At 26.6% G+C, this 27,205-nt stretch overlaps 1 protein-coding gene across 1 annotated transcript in view; it reads right to left on the reverse strand.

Moving 5' to 3' along the window:
• The window catches only part of LOC113556345 (Fanconi anemia group J protein homolog), a 42,126-nt gene extending 16,372 nt beyond the window's left edge, over positions 1-25,754 (reverse strand). Inside the window, exons 1-4 of the mRNA XM_026961220.1 lie at positions 25,733-25,754; positions 25,411-25,543; positions 25,239-25,350; positions 2,834-2,965 (exon numbers count right to left, since the gene is read on the reverse strand). Coding sequence (XP_026817021.1) covers positions 2,834-2,965; positions 25,239-25,350; positions 25,411-25,524 — 358 coding nt within the window. The 5' untranslated portion in view covers positions 25,525-25,543; positions 25,733-25,754. The remainder of the gene's footprint in view (positions 1-2,833; positions 2,966-25,238; positions 25,351-25,410; positions 25,544-25,732) is intronic.
• Between the last annotated feature and the right edge of the window lie 1,451 nt (positions 25,755-27,205).

Genomic DNA, 27,205 nt, shown 5'->3' on the forward strand with positions numbered 1-27,205 from the left:
ATAGCTGGCAAAAAATCAATGGATCTTATTTACCGTGAATTAAATATTTAGCGATTTTAATTAGAAAATGTTACAATTAATATTTGTATATCTATTTATAACGCAGGTAATCAACTGAACTTTTATATGTTTATTATTTTTCATATAATATATTTTATTAAGTAAATGTTTAAATATAAATAACAAAACTGTTTGAATTCACAATATGTATAATTTAAAGCTAGGTATAATAAAGTCCTTTTCATACAGTAATATTGATAACAGTTATGGTATACTTACTATTAATGTTAGTGATAATAACTAGTATTATACTAGCAACTATAGTTAGTTTTAAATATTGTGTTTAGATTGGCTTACTATAGTTTCTAATTTAAATTCTATTCACATCATAATACATTTGGTAAACACTAAAAAAATGAAATAATAAATACCTATAATTTCGCAGAAAAAATAGGTAGTTTATAATGATGAATGCAGATTTTATTTTTTATGGTTGAATTATTAAAGCCAAAAACAATTATTATTCAAACCAAATTAATAAATATTGATAAAATTTCTATATTCTGATTGGCTGCAAATATTTCTATATTGGTGTTTCTTTTAACTAGTGTACATTTGGTAATTCTCATGGATCTATAGAAACTAATACACAAGCTATCACCCTATAGAACTATATCACACTTTATACTATTATCGTTTGAAATGGGCTTAATTATCTACAAATGTAAGTGGAAATCAAATATCTATACTACCGCAACATAGTTTTAAAAAACTGTATTGTCATAATTAAAAATATTCATTAATATAATAGTTAATTGATATATTTTTACTATAACCTAACCTAACTTAATAAATATAATAACTGCTGAGTTGTATTCAAATAATTAAAAGTTTAACGTGCATAATGATACAAGGACACTTATTAATAATTGTTATTTGTTTCAATCAAATGATAAACATTTTGATGAACAAAAACAGAATTAATGTGCATCCAATATTTGAAAAGTATATAAATAAAATGTATATACTCGTATTTATATATTTATACATATATATTACAGTGAAGTACTGAAGCGCACGAATGCATGCATATATATAGAAGGTTATAATTGATAATTTATAACAAAATATTATACTTATATTACTAACACGAACATGACTATATAGTATATATTATGTCATATGAATATATGACATATTATAAAGATAACAGCTTCTATTAGTACAAAAGGTAATATCGCACATATCTTTACCCCAACTCGTGTTAATTTGCTTATAACAGCTATATATACCAACATTATACACATACATTTTTCCTCTTTGAGAATACCAAATGTCATTTGCATTGTGCTGTAGAATATATATATATATATTTATACGTTATACCCTCCTGTCTCATTCTATCACCAGTCCCATTAAGCTCAGAAATATATATATATATATTGTACACAACGAGGCGCTTTTTGGAGACGAGTTACGAGCGCGGTGAAAGGACAAAAGGGATCAGGATGCGGCCGACTAATTTAGCAAGTTTCCAACTCCGATGTTATCCCTGGGCGCTTTTCAATACGCGCGCACACACACACAACCGTAGCTATATAATATATATTCACGCATATACCGTTATATATAAGCACAAGTAAAATTGTGTGTGCAGCAGAGTCGTAGGGTCTGCTGACACCATTGTCTGAAGGTGTCCTAAGTCCAGTCGCCATGGCAACGACGCGCGGCGGGACGGCAGCCAGCGTGATAATAGCAACGCCTTTCCACATCCGTTGCCGTGGATACGCCCTTTCCCCCTTTTTTAACGGTCATCGCTGTGTTCGTTATTTTTATATTCATCATTTTCCGAAAAAGCCAACAGCAATTTTTCCGGCTAAATCGTATATACTTGTGTTACAATATATATATTATTTACAAAATAATTCAATAACATAATATTAATATAGAGTAAATTATAGTAATGACAACTGGTACGTATGCCAATAGAGCTAAATTTGTACCTGATATATGATATATTATCCTAAAGATATCATTATAAGAAAATAAAGTGCATATAATATTATGTATTTATACATATCCGATTATTTTATCCCATTAATAAAACAGTAAGAAATATGCATCATTCGTTCGTTCCGTTACATATCCTATACAAAAGAGCATTAGGCATTTTTTATATTTATACAACTAACTTTTGATTTTAGATTGTTCAACCTTTAAAAATCTTCGAAGTCATTTAATAATGTAAGCTAGTGAAGAAATAATACTTAAATAATCAAAAATATTACTCCACAAAAAAATGTTAACCAGTAGTATCTATATTCTATACTGTGAGTAACAGTAGCATACAACACGATGGCTAATACAAATACACATATAATTATAACTATTTGTTTTGTTATCTATGCATTAATTTTTTATTTATGAACATCACAAATACCTCAATAAAATATTATATTGATACATGTTTAAGTTAATGATGTAGGTATACCACAATAGAGGAAACCTAAACCTCTAAATATTTTAGTTACTAGGTATAGGTATAGGTACTTATTATTTATAGTTTAAAAATAATTTAAATGAATAATTAGATTATTTAAAATTTACTAGATCGAAATAAATTTGTTTTTGCTTAATATTAAATTGAGAATTATTATATTTTACTTTTTATATATAAAATAAATATATTTTTGTGTATACCCAATAACAAACTTTTAGTATACATACAAAATATATAATGTACATACTATTAAAAAAACATTACAAATATAATAACTAGAAACACCACAGCCAACAACACATAATTAAATACACATTTTTTAATTACACATACCTGCGAGTTTCTTCTCTGGAGTATTAGGTTTTTTCTGTTTCTTTTCCTTTTGTTGTTTTTTTTGTTGTTCCTTTTGTTGCCATTCTATTAATTTCTGTTGAAATTCTTCTTCTGATAGTTTTTCTAAACGTTCTGAAAATTAAGTATAATAATATTAACAATTACATAATACTTGTTATATTTAAATTATATATTAACAAAATGTAAAAACTTCCAAAAAAAGAATAATTATAGTTCTAATAGAATATTTTTTTTTTTTAGAAAATTTACAATCTGTAATTAATTATATACAATAAGTATAAACGATAGCTGTACTTATACATAGCATAAAATGATAAATAAAAACACAGAATATTTAAATAATATGCCTATGAATATTATTGCATATCTTTTTATACGGATAATATATGTCCATAATACATACTAAAACAATTTTATACAACGATATTGCATAATATACATGATATTTAAACCATTATTAGTAGTTGTTAAACTAAACGAGTTAAATAAATAGTTTAGATATTATATTTTAATTGTTATTGAATAATAAAATACTTAAGAGACATAAGCTTATCGTTTTTAAAAAAATACTAAATAATTATTACTACATAAAATAATATAATATAATAATAATAAAAATAATAATAGTAATATTTATTACGTAAATTAATCTTTAATTCTTAGTATTGAAATAAAACTTTTTATCGTTTTTATTTTAAATTATACTTCCAAATTATTTAAACAATGTACCTATAAGAGTTAATTATATTATTTTTAGAACGTTTTAGTATACATATTAGTACCTACATATATAGTATATACAGTTCATGTGTAGGTACATATAATTATTCATTATATGAAAAATATATAATAGGTAAGTATGTTTTTTATAAAAAATAAGCCAATAATCATGTTATTGGAGTATAATTTATATAAAATAACCCAAATTAATGTATTTATTTATAAATAAATAATTCATTTCAAATAACAACTTTTTATTATTTTTTGAGGTAAAAGGTAAAATATTATATACAGAAATAAATGAATAATTGTTGTCACAAAGGATCTCTAAACAACTGGTTTTGATTTTTTTTTTTTATGTACTTCCTCCAGCAGGCTTTAGCTTATTATTGCGTTTTAAATCTGTCCTCGGGGTTTGTATTCGATCACAAAAAAGGGATACGACGCTATACGCAATAAGAGCCAATTAAAACCACCATTCTAGACTAGGACATTTTTTATATTGACATTCCAAGTTATAAGTGGTTTTTTTTTTAATATACGATGGGTTTTTTTTAATACAATACGAAAGGGAGCGCCCATGAAATACTACATACGCACGCGCACACACACATACATGCGCACACGCGTATATATAAACCCTAATATATACTCCGACAACTATTAGACGGCCAATAGAATGAGAGACGTATTAATTAACCCTATGGGGAGCCTTGATGGCGAGGGCAAATTTGACAGGGGTGAACCCTCAGTACACAAAGAAACCACTTCACAGACTGTATTCGACATTATATCAGAGGATGTATTAAAAAATAAATAAATAAAATTACCCAATTAAATAAAAGAGAAAAATTTAATTTAAGTTTAAATTAGAGTGAATATTCTGTCACTGGTTTTGAGTGAAAAATATGGTGTAGTCACCATTATATAATATTATACGATGTCTGTAGAATAGTTTTTTTTATTATTTTAATTCGCGAAACTTACGACATAGTACCTATATATACCGTACATTCAAAGTTAAAGTCGAAATTGAATTCAAGAACAAATATCTAAACGTAAAAATGGCTCAATGCTTCTTCTGTCTGGCGAAGGGTATTTGATTCGACAAAGCAAAACGAAAAACAAAATTGATTCTTTTGTGCTCCAAATCACGAGCACAAACAACAAGTAAACCTAATAATAAAGCTCATGACCTTTAGGCTTTTATTGCCCTTTGTTAAAAGGAATTTAGAACTTATAGTATTTAAATTTTTTTTTAATGAGTCTCCAATATATAATATTATAGAAGCTATAGTTTATGGGCAACATGTTTTACTTTTCTACAAATATAGCATAGTATACATCGACGCCCCAGCTCAAAATTACTACTCAAAAAAAAATTTAGAAATTATTTTTTTTAAAAAATAAAATTTTTTCTATTATTATTTCTTTTCCATATAAAGGAAACCAAAATTTGGAATACACTTGTAACTATATAACCAAAGATTAACATATAAATCGGGGATCGACAACTATTCGATCTTTCTAGGAATATGGGTAGATTCTAATAAAAATGTATTTTACTACTATAATCAGTCAATTGTGATAATCGGAATAGTGTTAATTATTGTCAAATATAACTGGACTATCAATTAGTCACGTGCAACTTGTATTATATGTTCAGGTATTTTTGTTTTTACCAAATTTATTTAGAATTTAAAATTTTTACAACAATAAAATGAAAGCAAATAAAAAGTACAAAACTTATTATTTTAATCAGGAATAGAGTTGACAATTTTTTTAAAACTAACATTAAAGGCAAATGGGTATGTTTATTATGCCGAGATACGCTTTCAATTTTCAAATGTGGAAACTTAAAAAGACATTATCGAACTAAACATGAATTTTTTTACTTTTTCTCGTGTAATATTAGAATATTAGAATATTATTATTATTATTATTTTGAAGAAACAATTAATAGTTATTCTTTAGAGTTTAGAGTGTTTAGATCCTTTTTGATTAGCTCATCAAACAAATCTCCCCCTAAAGACCTAAATGTCTTAGATGTCGATCATAAGAAATTTCGAATCTAGCTCACTTGAAAATAAGGTTGGGGCGACCCTTGATTTAAATCTTCATTTTTAAATAAATATTTATTGTATAAATATTTGCTGTTTTGAATTGAGGCCTTGATCTTACGTATATAGTACATAACTATTCGTAATTTAAATCAATATAAATTTATATTATTAAATAACACAATACAATTTGGAATGAAACTATAATACATAGGATTAACAGTTTTACAATATTCAAATTATACTATATTATATTACAACAATATATTGTTCTAACTCAAAATATGAAATATCGTCTTCAGTGTTTAATTTATATACATATAGTATTATGCTATTTGAGTGTTCACCTCTATATATATTTTATCATTCTTTGATACAAAAATATTAATGTAATTATTTTCTAAATTCTATGTTAAACGCCGTAATTTGCAGACATTTTTAATTTGTAGTATGCATTATGTAAGTTTAAGAAAAATCAATTGGTACTTCTTTTAAGCATATAACTTTGTAAGTAAAAATAGTAAACATTAATTTTGATACTTTGATAGACACAATAAATAATTATTAAGTCTAATAAATTACATATATTTTTTTGTTTCGTAAAAATTATTGTAACATTTTAAATACAATAAATGATATAACTATATACCTATATAGTTTGATAAGACTCATTTTCTCAAAACGTTTTAAAATCGAGGGAAATATTTTCTTTAATATATAAGTTCAAGACATTAAAAACAAAATTTATGAAAAAAAAGTTATATCTTAGATTCTGAGTGGAGGAATGGAAGTATTGATTTTACAATAATATGAGCTTTTTTTATCGCCTGGAGACACTTTTAACAGTAGATGTTTCGATTATTAACTTTAAGAGCAGTTTCTGACAAAAAATTTAATTTATAGTGGGTATTTTATAGGATTTTAAGTAAAAAATACTTAATAATTGGTAAAACCATAAAAATAGTATAGAAAAAAACGGGAAATTTGTTCAAAACCAGTTTTTGACAAAATCAATTTTATTTTGTTACCTTGTAGTTTGTTGTACCTAATTCAAAAACGAATAACCAAACACAACACACATACATATATAATCATTATACTAGTACTGTGTACTTGAAATTTTCACACATACAAAAAAAAATCTTACATCATTGTAAAATCAATACATTCGTCATTCATCACTCTGGTTAGAACCTAAAATGATTTTAATAATCGAGTTTGATTTACAATAAATGTACATGTATTCAATTAAAGATTTTATAATAATATAAACAAATTTTCAAATTAATTTACCTTCAAAAATAGTAAAAATGGTTCTGAATAATTTAAAAAATAATAAATGTCAATAATTTTTGGAGTTTGTTAATAACTAATAACTATAGTATAGTCAGGGGTGGCGAACCTACGGCACGCGTGCCAAAGGTGGCACGTTGATCAAATTTCAATGGCACATATGAAAAAATTGAAATTATTAAAAATTATGCTATTCATAAAATTTTGATTATAACTGTTATAAGAAATTCAAAGAAGCAAATTATATACATTTTAAAAATTATAATAAAAAAAAAAAAAAGTGCGCTAACTTAATAAAATAATATATAATAAATCAGTAACTTTATTTTTATTCTTAGAAAATTGAATTTCTTCTGGGCACGTGAAAAATCTTCAAAACCTTGATTGGAAAATTTGGCACTTGACACCAAAAAGGTTAGCCATCCCTGAACTATACTAACTTTAATTATATGGAATTATTAAAACATACCATTTAAAAATAAGATTTACAATAAGTACATGTAACTTTGTGAGTATATTATATATTTCTCCTACCCGAAAATATGGTTGTATTATACCTATACAACGAACAGATACTATAAATATACTAAAATCTAAACCAATATACATTTTTTGCTTAAATTAGAATCTTACACAATTATTTTCTTGAACTATTTATAGTATAAACATTAAAACTAGAATTCGATTAAACAGTATTTGATAAAATATTTTTATATATTTTACCAGTAAATTATAACTATACTTAATGACTGAAATACGTTTAGAATAAGTTTGTATGCGTTCTATATGTTATATAATGTTAATACGTTGGTTGAATAACCTCGAAATATATTAACTATTAAGGGATTGAAATTCATAGACGATCTCACACGTAGTAACGGTCACGACCCATATAGGTATAGTATACAACTATCAGTATCAAACTCATACATTTGACTTATACATAATACAAGGGACGTATATGTTTAATAGCGAACTAGACTATACGTATTACGTATATATATATTATATGACGTCAACATAACGGGACGGAAATCCCTTTCGTATAGTGCGTGCGATAACGCAACAATATACATTATACACATAATACTTCAGCTAAGCCATATACCCGAGTACATAATTATATATATATACATAGAATATAAAGGCTACGATTTCAATATTCGGACGCTCTCGAAATTAATACGCCGTCTACCTACTTAAAAGCTTCTGCGGCGCAGTGTTCGCGTACTCCAGCAGTAATAATAATGACGTATTCCGGCGTCGGAGCTGTATCAGACTAGGACAAGAATCCTTATCGAATTAGCGTTCACCGCGTGCGTATATCCCTCCCAGGAGCCGGATGATATTATATTATAATATACACTATACGTATAATATGTACAGTCTCGTAATGCGACCCTCTCCCGGTTACAAACGCCAAACGATGTCGCTTGTATATATGTGTATATATATGTGTATATGTGTATTATGTACACTATACATGTATAGAACTTTCCCGAGGGACCCTTGACGTATATATGCATTATATTTTATACTCTCAATATATATAAACATAATGGTAATCGAGTAGGAAAAGTCAGTGAGCATTATATAGAAAAAAAAAAAATATATATCCATCGATGACGACGGAGCAGAGAATTTGCATTGGATTGGTGTATACAACGGAGTCTTATGCTGGGTGCACAAGGGGAGGTAGAATGATGGTACTGGAGGAAGAGAAAAGAGAGACCTAGTCCGAGAGAGGACAATATATTATTATAATATATACATACATTATATATATATATATATATATATATATACTCAAACAGCAGAGAGGGACGTGTGCGACGGTGCGTGTGGCCGACGACGACAACGAACCCTCCGGCTTCTTCTTCACCACCGCAATGGCTGCAGCAAAAGCAGAAACCCGAGGGACAGAGTCCTTTGATCGCGCGCCCCGCCGTATTCAGCCCTCCTCTCTCGTCATCGAATATCCCTCGTCACGTAACGTGCATATATGTGTATAATATATATTACACATACATTTCCCTCTGCAACTCTACCACCCCACAAACCCTTCACCACGAACCCACCGCCTACGAAAGACCGATGTCGACGCTGCCACTTGAAAAGCCATCCCGCTGTGGGCACTCGGGTTCCGCGCGCGCGCCCCAGACTTGTTTATATATATTATATATACTTTGGTGAAGTAATAGCAGAAAGCTTACGAAATATATATGTATATATCATACAAACAGTGTCTAGACTTCTACATTCATACGCATATGATAATCCACGTACTAGAATATACATACAGGGTTATACGTGCTCGTTTAGACTAGGCGGAGTGAACGCACTGAAGTAACGCGAAAATAATTGCAAATTTTCCACGTACACGGGACACTATACCGTGATTTCTGTTACACGTTAAGTATAAATTGTATACGGTTGACTTCCAAGCGTACGAGAAATTTTGTGTTTACAACCCTTAAGTATACAGCAGATTTAGTATGCCTATATAATATTATATGCACATTTTAAATGCATATATAGGTAATACACTAGAAACCTCACTTACAAAATCATTCTCTTACACAGTCTATCCAAGTTACTATACCGCCTTCCCCCACACCTAATGGTTTGCATATTATAATATATTATACTTAATCATCAGCACGCAACGGTTTTTTTAATTTTTTTTATAGTCACTCCAATAAGTATAATATGGGCAATATGGCATATTATTATATTATAATATATACGATCGGAATTATTGTGAATTACAAGAGCCTTGTACGAACATTGCTCAAGTGTAACGTAGTCCTTACACATATACATAATTTTTTTTATATAACATCGGATTTTTACTCTATACGAATTCAAGTCAAACATACCACCACAATTAACTTAATTCCTGTAGTTAAATATTATATAATACGTTTAAAAAAACTTTTAACTTATATCCTATAACGAATAGGTGGATAACACTTAGTTTTATCCCTAATCGATAATTACGCATATTATTTTTATGTGTACTTTAAATTTGAACCATGATTCGTGATGAATTTAGAAAACATAAATTAATTATAAATTATAATAATATATTTGTATTATTTTATTTTGTAATTTAAAATACAGCTACCTAGCTTTATTATTATAGTCTACATGACAATTTATTATTATAAGAATAATGTTTAAAATAAACATAGGTTTGGTCGATATATATATAATTATTGAATTTTAAAGAAAATTAAGTGAAAATTTAACTTAGTTCAACAATTTTTACTTTACTAAGTTTTTTTAATGGAAAAAGTAAATTGGTTTTAAGAAAATTATTGTCGATTTACAAGAAACTAAAGTAAATGTTTAGTCATTAGAATTAATGAAATAAGAGATAAAACCACAAAATTACCCTGCAGTTATTAAAAAAAAAAAAAAAAAAAAATGATAATAATATTTCAAATATGAAAAACATAAAATAGGTATAAAAATTATAAAAATAATACGTTTTGTTTTTATTACCTAATAAAAGACACGATTAATTCATACCGCATAATCAGTAATATTGATAATAATGTCGACCAGAATTTTTCTTTTAACACTATAATAGTTATAGGTAATCGACAAACTATTCTTCAGAATACATATTAAAATACAAGATTTTGTTTATATTTTTTTGTAAATAGTAATGTAACATTGACAGTTACATTTAACATTATCTAATATGTATGTAGGGTGTTGGTAGTACTATCATACAATGAAGTATTACCAAGCTAAATAAGGAATAAAAGAAAAACAGGTAGTGATGAAAATTCAAAATTCTCCGTAATAAATTTTCTGTAGAACAAATGTGTAACAAGTAAGAACATGTGAATATTTGAACAAAGTAGACATATTGTACCATTTTTAAATTATTTCTTAAAGGTAATAATAAAAATCAAAAAATTGATGTATATTTTACATAGATAACTGCGTTTGATTTAATATTGAAAACAATGCACAAGCTATTTAAGCTAATTGTTGCTGTGGTATAAATCCATATTTACGGTAAATAAAACGAAATGATTACATTTAATTAACTTAAACATAAAAAATTGTAGTACATACAAAGTAGGAGAAGTTATAGTGGTGTAGGTAACTAAAGGATTTACAAAGCTTGCGGCAAATAAAACTATTAGGTATAGGCTATACATTTAAATGAAACTGTATGAACCCCGTCATAATAATTTTAAATAATTGCTTCTTTCTATTTTTTTCTCACAAATATACACAAGTTATTTCTTCAACATTTACCTTTCAAGCTATTTCTTGACTTCCGATGTCTAATTTATCCCAAACTCAACAATTTATGAATTAACGTGTACAGATGTACCACTTACCAATATAGTCTTATGATAAATTGATAATATATTTTCGGCACTTAAAATATATCACAATAATACATAATTCGATAAACATTAGTATTTGATCATACCGAACAGTCCTCAGCATGCACAAATAATATAGAAAAAATACGTGTTAACGTTATATAATAAAAAATAAAATTATACAGGCACTCAACGTAACAACAACATGTGCGCAGGAAAATGTACGTACCTCTTACGACATGCCCTCTTGTAAATCGTTATTAGCTATAGTTAATAAACCTAAAATTCAAGGCATTTATTATAATACAACGAAGACCACCAATTTTATAACCAACATAAACCGGATATAAATATAGTAATACATCTGATTATACCCAGGTAAACGCGTATACCTAGTCGTGTGCACCCTCGTTACAGGATTTTTAACTATTGGGGGTGAGCACTTGCCCCATTTATTAGAATAATAAATCAATTTTATTTTTATTTTTATAACAGTAATACACGAATTTTCAAGATATATAATTTGAAATTAAGTGATCAACATTTGAACGAAAAAAAGTTTTTTTTTGTTTATTATTACTTTAAAGTTGTTATTTTATCATGTAAATTATAAATACTTGAATAATATCTTAATCATCTTCATGACATAATAAAACAACACGGATTACAATCAACTACGATATGTAGGTACATGCTTTAGACATTCATGTATGGTTAATAAAATATAAGTTTGTGTAATGCTATATTAATCTATATAACACCAAACTGGTATCTACGACAAGTTTAATATTATTAAACTTTATTTATGACTTGTGTATATGTGTAATTTTTTTATGAAATTATAATTTTGAAGTTTAATTTATTGTTAATAAACCACGATGATGGACAATTTTATCTATAAATTCGGTTAATTATTTATAAATTATAATATTCATTTATGATAAACGATTATCTTTATTAGGAATAAAATAAAACGAACCAATTTTTAGAAACGGGTAACCTAATATTGAATACATTTTATGGAGGAGATCATCAAAATTTAAAATTTCTATTTACAAAATAAATTAATGTAGATGAAAATTGTTTAGAATTTTAGATTCTTTGTTGCAGGTCTTACCATGGTGCGTTTTGTAGATTCAGAGTGGAGCGAAAAACGTATTATAGTTTTACTAAAAGATAACTAAAATTGTTTCTGAAAAAAATCATCATTTTTCGATCCAATTTTGTCAAAATTTGAACTTCAATAATATTCAAAAAAAAAAATCATCGATTGTGTGCATCAATTCAAAAATATGTTTTACAAATTTATTAGGAAGCTTGTATAACATTCTTGAGGTATTTTACTAAGAAAAAATGTATCAACATATATAAGAAAAAATTTAAGACAAAAATGTTATTAAATCAAAAAAAATTAAATAAATACAATCTTATTTACACCATTGTTACCATTAAAACGTTTAAAAATAGTTTTAGTCTTTTAGGTACTTCGGTATTGACTTATAAGTTAATATAATAATTATTAGTACCTGCGACATATGATATAATATATGCAACATTTTGGGTACAAATTAATTCAATTTCATGTTATTATTATACTTAGTAATTAGTATTACTATGCTAACAAAAAAATAAATTAGGTACTATAATAGTATTATATTAATAAAATATACATAATAAAATAAACATAGCTGAATAGATGTTGATACACAAATAGATCGTTTTATTGGCATATCTAAATAGAAAATATTTTTAATTTTATATAGATAAATCCAATGTTTAAAACTGTAAGGACACACGTTTTAAAATTATTCAATGTGAAACTTATCTAAAATTACGTTTTAAAAAAGGCATACCTGCGACTAAAAATTAATTTAGTAAGTTAAATTTTTTCATAGTGAATATAAATAATTATAATTAAAATGAAATTACTATAGGTTCGATTCGGTCAAAAAACTATGTTAAAAATTTTAGCTATAATCATAAAATAAAACGTTAAAAATGCGGTTTGTTTTAATCAGTAGTTTTTAACTACATCAAGAATTTTTTTTATTTAATTGACATAGTTACTTTTACGATGTTAACGTGAAGCCCCAGTAAAATCACGTTCAAAACAATGTAAGAAAATAAAAATAATGTTTACTATAAAAAAAAATCAATTAAATAGAATATTTATAAAAATAAATAAGTTTTAACTATTTAGGTATACCGGTAGTATATATATTATATATAATACAATTTGTATATTTAACCATTAAAAACGTTCTCCGATTACTACATCAATTATTATGCTACTGTTAAAACTCTAATTTTTTAAAAATATTACACAGAAAGTCCTCAGTCTTTAAAATAAGAAATGAAATAGTTTTTTTTTGTTTTCTAAATGTTTGAACTTAATAAGATTATTTTTAAGCCAAATTAGGTGTAAATTTGGGTCCACAGAATCAATATAATACGTCCATGTATACTGTTTCTCATCACAATTGTTTTTTATATGTAATATGATTATTTATTTATCATTGAAATTAAATTAAATATTGTAACCTGCCACAATGACGTGGTACATCCGAAACTTTTTATATTACCTACAGCAAAGCGACCTTCTCAGCTTTTTTGTAACGTTATATACTAAATGCACATCTGTTTCTATTTCTTTTTATTATTATTATTATTATTATTATTAATTAATTCACTAAATTCATATGCCATAATATAATATAATACAACGATTTTATCCCGATGGTAAAAAAACAAAACGATTTTAATTTGCTTATATAATACAATAACGACCGTGTACTTGAACAGTATAATATATACTATATTTTCTGCGGAAAAACGTATACGAGGAGCATTATATATAGGTTAGGACGACCTACTCGTCGTCAAGAATTTACATTTTCTTCTCATTATACATTATGATGTATAACGGTATACCTATAGGTAAACCTATTGACAATAACGTAAAGAAATAAATGTATGCGCCATCGTGCTGAATACACACACACACACATATACATAGTATATATATTATATCATTATACACGTATAATGCGCGGCGCGTCTCGCCGGTACCCGGAGCGGCGGGGTGCGACGCTCCGCAGCGGCGGCGCTGGTTGAGAAAATTCGTCACCCCGCGTGGCGTTGACATCAGCGGATCGATCACGGCCCGGCGGCGCGGCTGCTTTTGTCGTCCGCCATGATTGCGCGCCTACCGCCTCCCCCCGCCCCCTTCGCCGTCACCAATACTCGCACACAACACTCCACGGTGTCCCGCCGGCGAGTCCATTTTGTCACCCCGTGCCACAGCCGCCGCGGCTGTCACCACCACCGCCCGAGCAGACCCGCACGCCACCCGGGGAGGTACGAGTACTATTATTATTACTATTACTATTACTATTACTATTACTATTACTATTACTGTTAATATTATACGCGCGCGGAGCGGGAGGCCTGCCGCCGCCAGTGCGGGCGAATTCGTTTTTAGCCGCCCCGGGAGACCTCGTCGACCGATCTCGGACGTCGTCGTCGTCGCCGTCATCATCATCGTCATCATCATCATCGTGTTATTTACCTCACCGCCCTCATCATCCCTCACGACTCCTTCTCCGCCCCATCCCCACCCCTCCGTGAGCGGCGGCGTCGACGTCGTCCCGCTGCGCCGCACGCTGGGATTTCGATTTGGTCGCTTTTCACGTCCCCCCTTTATACATTATTATTATAGCATACATATCCGCTTCGCTGTGTACTCGCCACCGCCCGTTTTCCCGCATATATCATATTATTATACACCATCAGAGGCGACCGGCGGCATATACAATCAACCAGATAAAATGTCTCGCACCGGGTTCGGTTGAGTACAAAGCGCATACTGTAGAGTATGTGTTTGGCGGCGTTTACAACGCTAATTATGTATGTTAAATGCACATAAAACACCGCCCTATACCATAGAAAACAACGTATTAAGAAATAGTACGCAAATTAATTATACCAACTAAACTATAAACTCTATACGGATAAAAATATTATGTACAATATAACATGTTATTATGACCTGCCGAAGGCATTACTCATACGGGCCTCTCTCGTCTTTTTTATTTTCCGCTATACATATTACTTAAGTTCCAAAAGGATGGCACCCTGCGGTGTGTATAACCTGGCTACGGGTGAGTTACAGCCCGAACAATTATCATTGATATAGATATTACGTTCAAGTGAATAATCACCATTCATATATGGGCGACTGACTCCAAATTTACCAAGTAAAGCATATAATGTTAACATTTATATATTTAAGCAAAACATTGGCCGATTGTTTGTGCAAATTTATAAATTAATAAATAATATAGTTTATAAAAAAAAAATGCTATTGTGTGTGTAAGTTGTGAAGTTGGCCAACTTAGGAATACATAACTATTAACTATATTATGTAACGTTACGAAAGAAGTAACATATACCTTTACAATAACTTTTATAATATTTACCATCACGTATTACTATTTCGTTTAAGCTGATTGCTGATAATCATATAGTGATAACTAAGGAACAGATCTTAATGTAATAAAAAAAATCAAAATATGTAATAACACTATAATAACGCTTATCATCAACATCCGTATCAGTCGACTCGTCAAAAGAAACCCAAATTGGACAATCTTGCATATTTTATCTAATTGATGTTAAAGTCTCCTCATAAATTACATTAATATATTTTTTCTTACATACTACTTTTTTGGAATAGTCTTGCAGGAAATTGTTCTAAAATATACTTCAATGTTTAATTTTTTAGATTAAAAATTGGAATGTCAGCACGAATAAATGCGTGACACGAATCTGTATAAAATGTTGAAGAACTTTCATGAGAAAATGTAGAAAGTTTAAATTTATTTTGTTTATGTTTGGTAGTAAATATATGTTGACTTATTTGAAAGGGTATAAAAATCGTAAAAAAATCTATGTACTTAGTGCTTATTAACCGATAATATGTAAAAATAAGTAATTATACCAAAATATGTAAAAATAAGTAATTATACCAAAATATGTAAAAAAAAAAATAGGTAAAATAAATTTGGGCTTATTTAAATTAAAGTGATCAAAACTATACAAATTTTTTATCTGATTAAAAATATCTTTTTCCAATACAAATATGTGTTTACAATAAAATCTATTCCTTAATAACTATTTTTAAATTTTATTTTACAAATACTCAAAATTAATACACCATAACAGTAATAGAATAATTAATAACCCTAAGTATCTAAAAATGGGAAGGAAAACATAATAGTCCACATACATTTCACCTAAACAATAGATATATGTACTCGTATATATAAGTTTGCTCAAATAATGTATTAAACATATAAGGGGGCTAATACATTTTTCCCAAATGAGCCACACGAAAACGCCAGTTTTGTATGAAAACCTTATGAGAAAAAAGTGTTTATTAGACAACAAAGTTCCATCGCAAAGAAATAGGGTAGTTTGATTTTCTCAAATTGTCAAGTTTTAAGCTATTAAAACCATTAATAAAAATTAAAAATTAAATATGATATCAACTCATAATATAATTTTATAAACTACAACTCGACAAAACATACATTTTTAATAAATGACTCAGCCAACCTTTCAATAGTGTTTCCTGAGTCCTGGGTAATGTTAATATGCTGATATGAAGTGGTAATTATGTGTTGATTTTAAATAAATTATAAATATGTATATAACATATGAGTAAAATATATATTATTAATAAGTTCAACAGAGTCGATAATGTCGCCACAACAATAAGGATCACAAGTAAAATGGTAAGCACAACTCGTATTGTCGTACTTCATTTAGGAATTGGATCACAATTTTCCATTTTAAAATGACACTATCGTCTATCACATCTTATCAAAGGATTTTGATTACTATAAGACTTCTCCGGACCACAAGGACATATTGTAATAAATCGCGTAAAAATTGGATTAGTTTTTGATTTTTTGAGTCTATTAGTTTCAGATATACCAATATTCAGTTATATAAATATAATATGATATAGAATTATAGACTATAAGTATATATACAATGCATATATATATTGTTTGTTATACATATAATAGATAATAATTACGACAGTAATTTTTCATTTTTCCACAAAAATAATATTACAGAAATAATATTATTATGCTCAAACAAAATATCTCACCACAAAAAAACTGAAATTGTAATTAATTTATTACTTTGGTAAATGATACTTCCCTGTTATAAAATACTATTAGGTTGTTAAAAAAATCATGAAAATTACTTAGTTATACATATTTAGATTTATGTTTATATAATTTATATAACTTATGATGTTAACAGAAAAATACATTACAGCAATATATTATGACAATGTATTGAACACAAAAGCATATTTTTATAGAACTTTGATAAATCTAACACTAGAGGTGGTTTCTGGTAACAAATTTTATCTAAAATAGGAAATTTCCTATACTTGAACAAACAATTTGGAATAATAACTAAAAATAAATAATGGAAAATTAGAATATTTACACGTATTTTAATTTTTTAAATGATCATATAAAGTATAAAATTTGTTCTATATATTTGAATGAATAATTATAATAAATAGAATAAAATAAAATAACGAACGTAAGTACTAACTAGTATACATAACAGGTATGCGTTTTGATTCTTATAAATGCGTCAAATAAAACAAATTTATACTCAGAAGTTTACGTTTAGCTTTATAATATTTATATTAGTAGAAAATTGTTTATTAAATTTAAGAAAAAAAGAACATTAACTGCTTTATTATGTACAATTTTAAGATATTTTATTTTTTTATCGGCTAATGGGCTTTTTCTATTTACTCACTCATAATTCGTTAAAAAATGTAAATTTTGTAAAAAATTAATGTATAAACAAATACAATATAATGTTACTACTTATTTAAGTTTAATAATTTATCAATCCACTATATTAAAATCAATGAAACTAAATGTAAACTGTGTAAATTTGAGGGTATAGCATACTGGTATATCCTCTTAACATGAACTATTTTTAGATACAAATAATGCTGTCATGATTTCCAATGGTTTTCCAGATGTATTGAAGATAAAACCTTACCCTTAATAGTTTTTCTAAAATATTTTACACATTTAATGTTAGTGCATATTAAATATTTTACGGCAATATGGTCCTGCCCAAGCAATATGAATCGCGAATACAAACAAATACATGTTTATGCAGTATTTCTTATTACATTTACTATTCATAATAATTATATAATATTAATGGAAATAATATTAAAATACATAATATTGATGGAAAATCAAAATAAATAAAAAACCGTTTACTATAATTATTTAGAACTTTATAATTAAGTATGGAATTTTTAAGACACGCTATAAAAACTTATTTTTATTTTTATACTATCTAAGAATTATAACTTTTTCCCGTGGCCATAAGTAATGTTTATATTTGAATTATTTCCATTAATATTATATAATTATTAATAATAATAAATTTAATAAGATAAATTGAACAAAAAATTACTTGTTTGTATTTGCGTTTCACATTATCCGGTATTCTACTTTACCCGTAACATAATATAAAATATGTACACTAGTTAGTAATTAATATTATATAAAAATATGTATTCTATAAAAATAAATAAATGCACTTATGCATGCATATGTAAGTGCACTTACCGAATGAATTGATAATATTTGTATGTATACAAAATACGTAGTACAAAATTAGTTATGTATATTAAAACAAATACGATACATTAATAATAAATACCAATTAAAAAATATTAAGACTAAGAACACATCACGGTTATAATATACAACTTACTACAGACATATCGAACATATTTAAAACGCACATATGATCGCTACCAACTAACTAAACCAAATAAAATTACATATAAAAATATGAAGTAGCATCTATACGAAATATAAAACCATATGCTTCGGATATCCTGATCTAACCGGAATTGGCCAATTGGAAATAAGACATTACAAAACGACCCTCACGTCTTGAGGGGTGTTTTAATAAATGGGAATTTTTATGATATACTTCAAAAGATGATGCGTGCAATATGAAAAATGCCCCTCTATCATATTCTATTGTATAGAGTTAACCCCATTTTCTTGTTCTTTTTTTCAAGCATTGAATCCCCAGAAATTACCGTCTGCTTATGTGCGGTATGCTATAAACGTCGGTGTAGAAATTAGAGATATACGCGATTGAATATTTCAGTTGTTTTTTTTTTTGTATTTTATACGGTCTAATGATTATGATTTTTTATCTTATATGTCGAATAAAACGAAATGTATTATATTTTTCTGATTCAGACCTACAGATGTAGAACATCTCAAACTCACCTCCCTTCTAAAAGAAATAAACTAAACTAATACAAAGCATATCAAAATAGTGGCTTAAATCAAAATATTGAAGCATTGAATGCCTATATTATAAGATAGAATAAATTAATTTATGAAAAATTAGCGTAAGTAAATTATACGGTGTTAAAATAAATACTGGGATTTCAATTATTATACCTATAATAAAAATAAAGACATCAATAAAATCCACACAATCAAGTATTTCAAATGTATGTATAAAGTTAAACAAGCCTAAGCAACGTTTGCAGTATGTTTTGAGTTAAACTAGGAAAATTAGCGACAGAAACTTTTGAAATTATTAAAAAAGCATTTTAAATGAACACGAATTGTTTCAACTTAATGGCCTTGCACTTTATTAGTCGTTTTTCCATTGGATAATACTTGTACTTTGAAATACACAGAATTTAAAAAATAGACTAATGAAATTCTTAACCCTTATAGCTGTACTTGCTCAGTAAAATAATAATTTAAAACAATATAAATCCCAATTTTTTATTTTGGATTTGAATTATGCTAATTCCTATTAAATAGAAATTAATTATAAATTGTATACATTAATCGAATACATTTCCATAAAGATATGAAAACATCAAAGCATGAATATATTATACATACTACTTGATTTTTATTGTAGTATCTATCAAATATCGCCGTACACCTAACCCATATCTATTATTAAAAATATTACCATATCAAGCAAATGTATAATAGAATACTATTATGTCATTTTGTGTTATACAAAACGTATTTTGAATTAAGCTTTTCTTGGAATATATATGTCAGTTGTAGCATCACACCATTAATAGGACAGCAATTTGTTCATATTTCCTAAGATTTAAAGATTGTAGAAATACGAGACCCTTATTTGTATGTATAAAAAAACTACCAACAATTGCAAAGAGTTTCTGAAAACAAAATTACTTCGAAACAAATCTCCAGACAAGTTTTTAAACTGAAATATAAAATGAAAATTCGAACATAAAAAATGCCGACTGCATTCGTGTGTCTGTGGCATAGTATATATGCCAAGGGCTATTGAATAAAAAAAGTACCTAACAAATCTCATCCCATTCAACCTGTCAAGTGTTCTAGATGTAGTAATCTTGTTTGCTGTGCATTGTGTACAATACACACACTGACAGTGGCAGAGAACCACACACGAGTGGAGATCATTCTCTATATTTTTTTTCGCCAAGATCTTTATCAAATAAGATCGGAAACCGGAATAACAATAATACATTTCTCTAAGTGCCACTTAGACAGGCTGCTGGTCCTTTTTTTAGTATTGATGTGTTTTTCTAGTAAATTAAAAACGTTTTCTGTCCTCACAATATCATATTATCTCTTTTATTTGTATTCTTATTCTTCTTCTTTTTTTTTTCATTTAGTTATTTATTTTTGGTTTTAGATTCTAACAGATGCCGAATGATTACGAAATAGATATAAACCATGTTTTTTCAATTGTAGATATCACATACAATGCTCTGTTATGAATGGAATAAAAGATGTTATGTTTTGGATAAAAACGAAACATCGGTACATTTTAGAACATATTTTCGTATATTATAGTCTTGTATATTATACACAAGGAACGAACAATATAAATGCAAGACCAATTACATCATATGTTTTATATGTCTATTTTATAGGTATGGCTATTCCAAAAATAAATAAACTGACAATTATCTATAAAGGAAAATATTTAAAAGAAAATTACACAACCTAAATTACGTAAAACGTATATAAAAAAAATCACTTTGAAAATTTAAGTGACTATCCTAACCTAACCATATGGTTTATTTAATTTATCATACAAAATTCATCTCAAGTTGCATTGTTTATTAACATACTTAATATTACTTCACAATAACTATATAAGTACATAAAATTCAGTAGGATACATTAAATTTAATCTATGTGTATATTAATCTATATACAAGTAGAACAAAACCTTTTAAGAACTTAATAAATTAGAGTGAAATTATACTCTTACACCTTTTAATTATATTAGTTTAACTTGTTTTTACTCGTATTTTATTTACAAATAACTTAGAAAATTATCTTATAAGTAAAAACAAGGTCGTAATTTCCAATTATCATACAAATATACCTTTCAATTTAACAACATTTACAAGTATATGCTCAACAATTAGTTTAACACGATATTTTTTCAATTACGAACTAGCAAACATCATTAATTATACCTATACTAAAATATTCATTCATAATAATTATGATCAATTTAATTTATTTATACCATGTATTTAAATGTAATTTTACATCCAAATCAAAAACTTAAAAACCCATTACAATTCATAATAATATTATTTTTTTATATTATTATTCGTATTGCTGCCGAAATCTTTATACCGAAAACACATTATGGTGATGCCTATTAACCATTTTTGAAATATCACATATAATATTTAAATTAATAATATAATATAAATAATTTTAATATGATCCAAATTTAATTTGCATAAAGAAAATAAACAATAACCACAAATAAAATTCTATTTTAAGATTAAAAGCAATCGATTTTTTTTTTCAAAAATGTTAAATCTATTTATTTTTACTACGATAAATATAATAGATTAATAGAAATTATCAAAAATTGACAATATTTTAAATTTAATTGAGCCATACAAACTTCACGAAGTCAGAAAAATTTTCACAGACGTAAATACATAAACATTTCTTAAAATCAAAAAATGTAGTATATTTGAAAATGAAGAACAAACTTTTATGTAAGTACTATTAAAATAATATAATAAAATTCCTCGAATTTTAAGATGCCTTTATAATTTGTTAATGTTTTATTTAAATTACCTTTACATATTAGATAATAGTTTTCGAAAATTTGTATTTTAATGAGACTGCATTTTATTTTACTATTATTATTATTTTTTTTTTTTTTTAAGGGGTGTTATAATAAATTTCAAGAACTTAATAGAATAACAGCATAATCAATTATTAAAACAATGGTCATAAGTCATAACACAAAAATTATTATTAACTTCTATACAACATAATATAAATTATATTAAATGTACTCCTGGTAAATTTAGTAGCCTATTTAAAACCAAACATGTATATTGAGTTGCCTATTTAAAACTATAATAACAAAGATTTTATTTAAATATAAATTTAAGGCAGTCAGTTGAATTTGTTATTATATTTATATATTATATCATTATTCAAAGTACTAATGAGCAAGCACCGGAAAAAATAAAATATCACTTGGTTATCTCAGTTTTTAAAATGTCTATCTGCTAAGCCAAAATATCTAGTTAAATTATAATTATATATCATATTATATATTAATAAATAGCTATAAATGTAAAAAACATTTTTAACTTAAATAATTGTGCTAAATTACTATACAAAATATACATAGAAAATTCAATTTATCTAAACTATATCAGTTACAAAAAATTAAAACTGTTAAGGTATACCAGTTATTATGACTAAGATGTTATTTATTTAAAATATTATTTGAGATTATTCTTAAGGTAGTGATTGAGAGGTAACAAAATGTGAATAAAACATTTAGGTGCAGCTCAAGCGTTGTATTTCATATTCATATTTTATTTTTTAATTTTTATTTTTAATATAAGATATACCAATGAAAAATTTAACTTTGTGGAAGAATTTATTTTTAATAAGGCAAGTGAAAATTGTTTTCTTTTGCGGAAAAAAAACTCTTAATTAAAACCCATTATATTATTTACTATATATTATATTAACTATATAAAAATATGATAAACAATAAACTATCTATTAAAATTATTATTTATTGATTAAAATATTAAATAATAATAATATATTATGATAATTTAGTATAGAAAAAGAAGCAAATAAAAATAAAAATTACTTAGTACCTTCTTTTAATTTAATACATTTTAGACACTATTATAGGTAAATAATTTATAAAGTATTTATAAATAGTGTGATTTTACATTTAGTAGGTAAATTATGAATTTTTTAACATATATCTCTCACCTCCAACATAAGCTTCTGCTTATAGGAAGTGAGCAAACTTATTATGTTATATTTATGAAAACTATGTTGTTGTTTGCAAATATATTATTATTATTATAAAGAAATTTGCAATTTAAAAAAATCATTTAAATATGTTTTATAGAAGCTAAAAATAGGAATCTAAGTCACAATAAATATCAGTAAAAATAATAAATATTCGATGTACACAAAACTAAGCTATTGCCTATTATAGTCATAAGTGTATAAAAACATTATCTCAGCAATATAGTCATAAATAATATAAGTATTCACATTTAAACTTAAGCTCTGTTCCAATGATTTCATATTTTGATACAGGTTTAATTTTTTTTGATGGTTAATCATTTTTACCGTTACATACATATTAATTACAGTAACATAAAAAACAAAATACTCATTATTTATAGTCTTTTTTTCATTTCTATTTATTTTTCTACATACATATAATATATTACAATACTATGAGTAAATAAAAGCAAAAATATAAAATATATAATAAAGGTAATTTATAAATGGAATATTTTTTTTGAAAATTAGAAATTAAAATTGGACTAAACATTATTATTTCATTTAGTAACGCCCAATATCTATAATCTATAGAATTATGTATATGATGCAAAAAATTCACCAAATATTTAACGACCTACAATTACACGATAGAAATACAAATTTTCAATTACACATTTTCCCCCATTATAAAATGATACTATTATCAATAACTATGTATTATAAAAACTGAAGAACTTAAATCAGAAATAGAAATATATACCTATCATTGAAAACAAACAAATATAATCTATATCAACAGTAATTATTATCAGGAACTTAAGAAATGTAATCAGTATGAATATTATCATTATAATAAAGAATAATGGTACTAAATACATAAGCATTAGATGGGGTAATCAATGGCGCTGAACTCAGACTTATTTTGTAAAGTGAAATTTAAAATTTTTATCCTAATTTATATGATAAACTCATTTAAAAAGTGAAGCGATCGCTTTACATGACATGAGTTTAACACCACTGAGTGGGTTTACTACTTTGTGAACTACTAAAAGTGTAATAGGTATGTTTCACAATAATATAAAATGTATATACTATATACTAAATATCATTGACATTTAATTTAAAGAAATAGGTATATCATCATAAATGATAATTTATTTTATTATTATTTATCTTTTGTATGAGAATATGACAATAATCACTAGCATGGTTACTTGTAGTAGTACCATAATTTATAATTTTATATTTGTACAAATAATATTATATATTTATTTTTAAGTTATGTATCGTAGTAATCATGTAATTATGGATTTTTAATGGTTAAAAAATATTATCTCCCGGACTCTTCCTAGATGAAATAAATATATAAGTTTTCAATATGAATACTCAATTTCCATATTACTTATCAATACCCTGTTGATAATGTGTTTGAACATACTTAGGAATGAACCATACAACACAGTCGTCATATGACTAAAGGACACGTGTTTGTAATCACAAAATGATTTATGAATATTCCAGAACTATAATTTTCACCAACCTTTTTCTGCTCTCTGCCATGCTAATGCTGAACACAATAAAGCCAATGTTTTTCCAGACCCCGTAGGACTTTCCAATAGACAATTTTGCTGCTTTTGACAGCCACGAATAACCTAAATGGCAATAAAATGGATAAAGTTTATGTTTTCCGCTAACGTTATCAAAGAATGTACCTTATCCATCATGGAAACTTGAGAAGGATATGGTCTGACCGGCATTTCAATTTTGACACCACCAATTGTATATGTGAACAATGGTCGAACATCAGATTTAGCGTCCGACATCATAATTGTCTAAGATGTCCAACTAAACGCAAAGGCAGTAAAAGTCGATTTCAATTATGCTGATAGAAGATGTAGTTTAAATTGCAAATTTACAATACAAGATATGTGTTGGTCAAATTTTGATTGAAAACGACTTAAATTTAAACTATTGAAAAAAAAGCTAGAAAAACGGGAGTTACGTCAAATTAAAAATGAACATTAAAACCAATACCTAAATTTCAGTTTTGGCGTTATGTGTATACGTAAACCATAATAATTGATAAGTTATTGAGCTTTGAAATTTGAAATTTATGAAAGAACAATAGGAATAGTCACATTATTTCCATTTGGACGTTATCAACTGATAACACGAATAAAGCGGGAAAAAAGTTTATCGCTCCCTATCACAGATGGCGTTGCATACCCCTTTTCAGAATAAAATCGAATTTAATTGAATAAATATTTTAACGACTACTAAGAGTTCCCTCGAGTACCAATTTCCATACAACGAAAAGAATAAGAAAAAATAACTAATATAGTAGTATTATGCTTCAAGCTCGTTCCTTGAATATATACGAATTTTAGTATGCACCCATAGTAACTTCTGTATTGTATAGAATATAAATATAGCTGATGCAAATTTTATTTTTTTGTCAATAAATAATAAAATGAAGTATGTTGAGTAATTACGCAAGAAAAACCTAAAACTCGATTTTACAATAACTGTTGAGAAATGTTCAATAATATTTTAGACATTATTATTTAATATTACATGTATAAAAATAAATAATAATCAATAGGAAATTATGACTAAAACCAAATACTGCAGTACCCACAGTGCTCGGTTTGGGTAGAACGCAGGGGGGCGGAGTACCCCAACTAGTTTTTCAGAAATTTTAGCGTACCCCTACTTTTATTTTTAAGGGGAACGCAGGGGACACTGAATCGTCTGCATCATTCTTAATTTTTAACAAAATGCACGTGATAACATCATAATAATTTTTCTTACCATAGATTTAATAATTACTAAGATATTTATTATTATTATTTAACTAATTATCTTAAATCATCACTACAAATTGTGCCACAAAATATTTGTTCTAACTACTATTGCATCCTAGAATATAAGTCTTATGATAAATTATGAAATTATTTAAATAAATAGTTAAAATGAATTGTTTTTTATTTAGTTAGTTTTGAGTTTGTTATAATATTAGTTATAACTAAAATATACAATAAAATATTTACAGTAATTTTTTCTTAGTTTGATTATTTACAAATATTTTTCATATGATTTAAAGAGTGGTATGGAGGTGTGGGGGCATAGCCCCCACGGCTTAGTAACGTTTAACAAGTGATGGGGACGCTTTTTTTTTAAAAGTTAACAGAGTCCCCAAACTTTAATTTTGCCAAGTCGAGCACTGAGTACCCACGAGACAGCCCGGAGTCCCTATTTTTTTTAGTACATAAAGTGTATAAATCCGAAATTAAAAGTTTGCTCTAAAGATTTAAGAAATGTTTACTAATACATAAGACTATTTTTTTATAAGAGATAAATAGGTAAATAAAAAAAAATTGAAATTAATATCATAATACCATAATATTTTGCAGTAATCTAACGGAAGGTCACCATTATTAACAAGAAACTATAAAAAATGCACTTTATGTTAAATTAAATACAAATAAACTTTCTAATTTAGTTATT

The sequence above is a fragment of the Rhopalosiphum maidis genome, chromosome 1, assembly GCF_003676215.2.
Source record: "Rhopalosiphum maidis isolate BTI-1 chromosome 1, ASM367621v3, whole genome shotgun sequence".
NCBI classification, from domain to species: Eukaryota; Metazoa; Arthropoda; class Insecta; order Hemiptera; family Aphididae; genus Rhopalosiphum; species Rhopalosiphum maidis.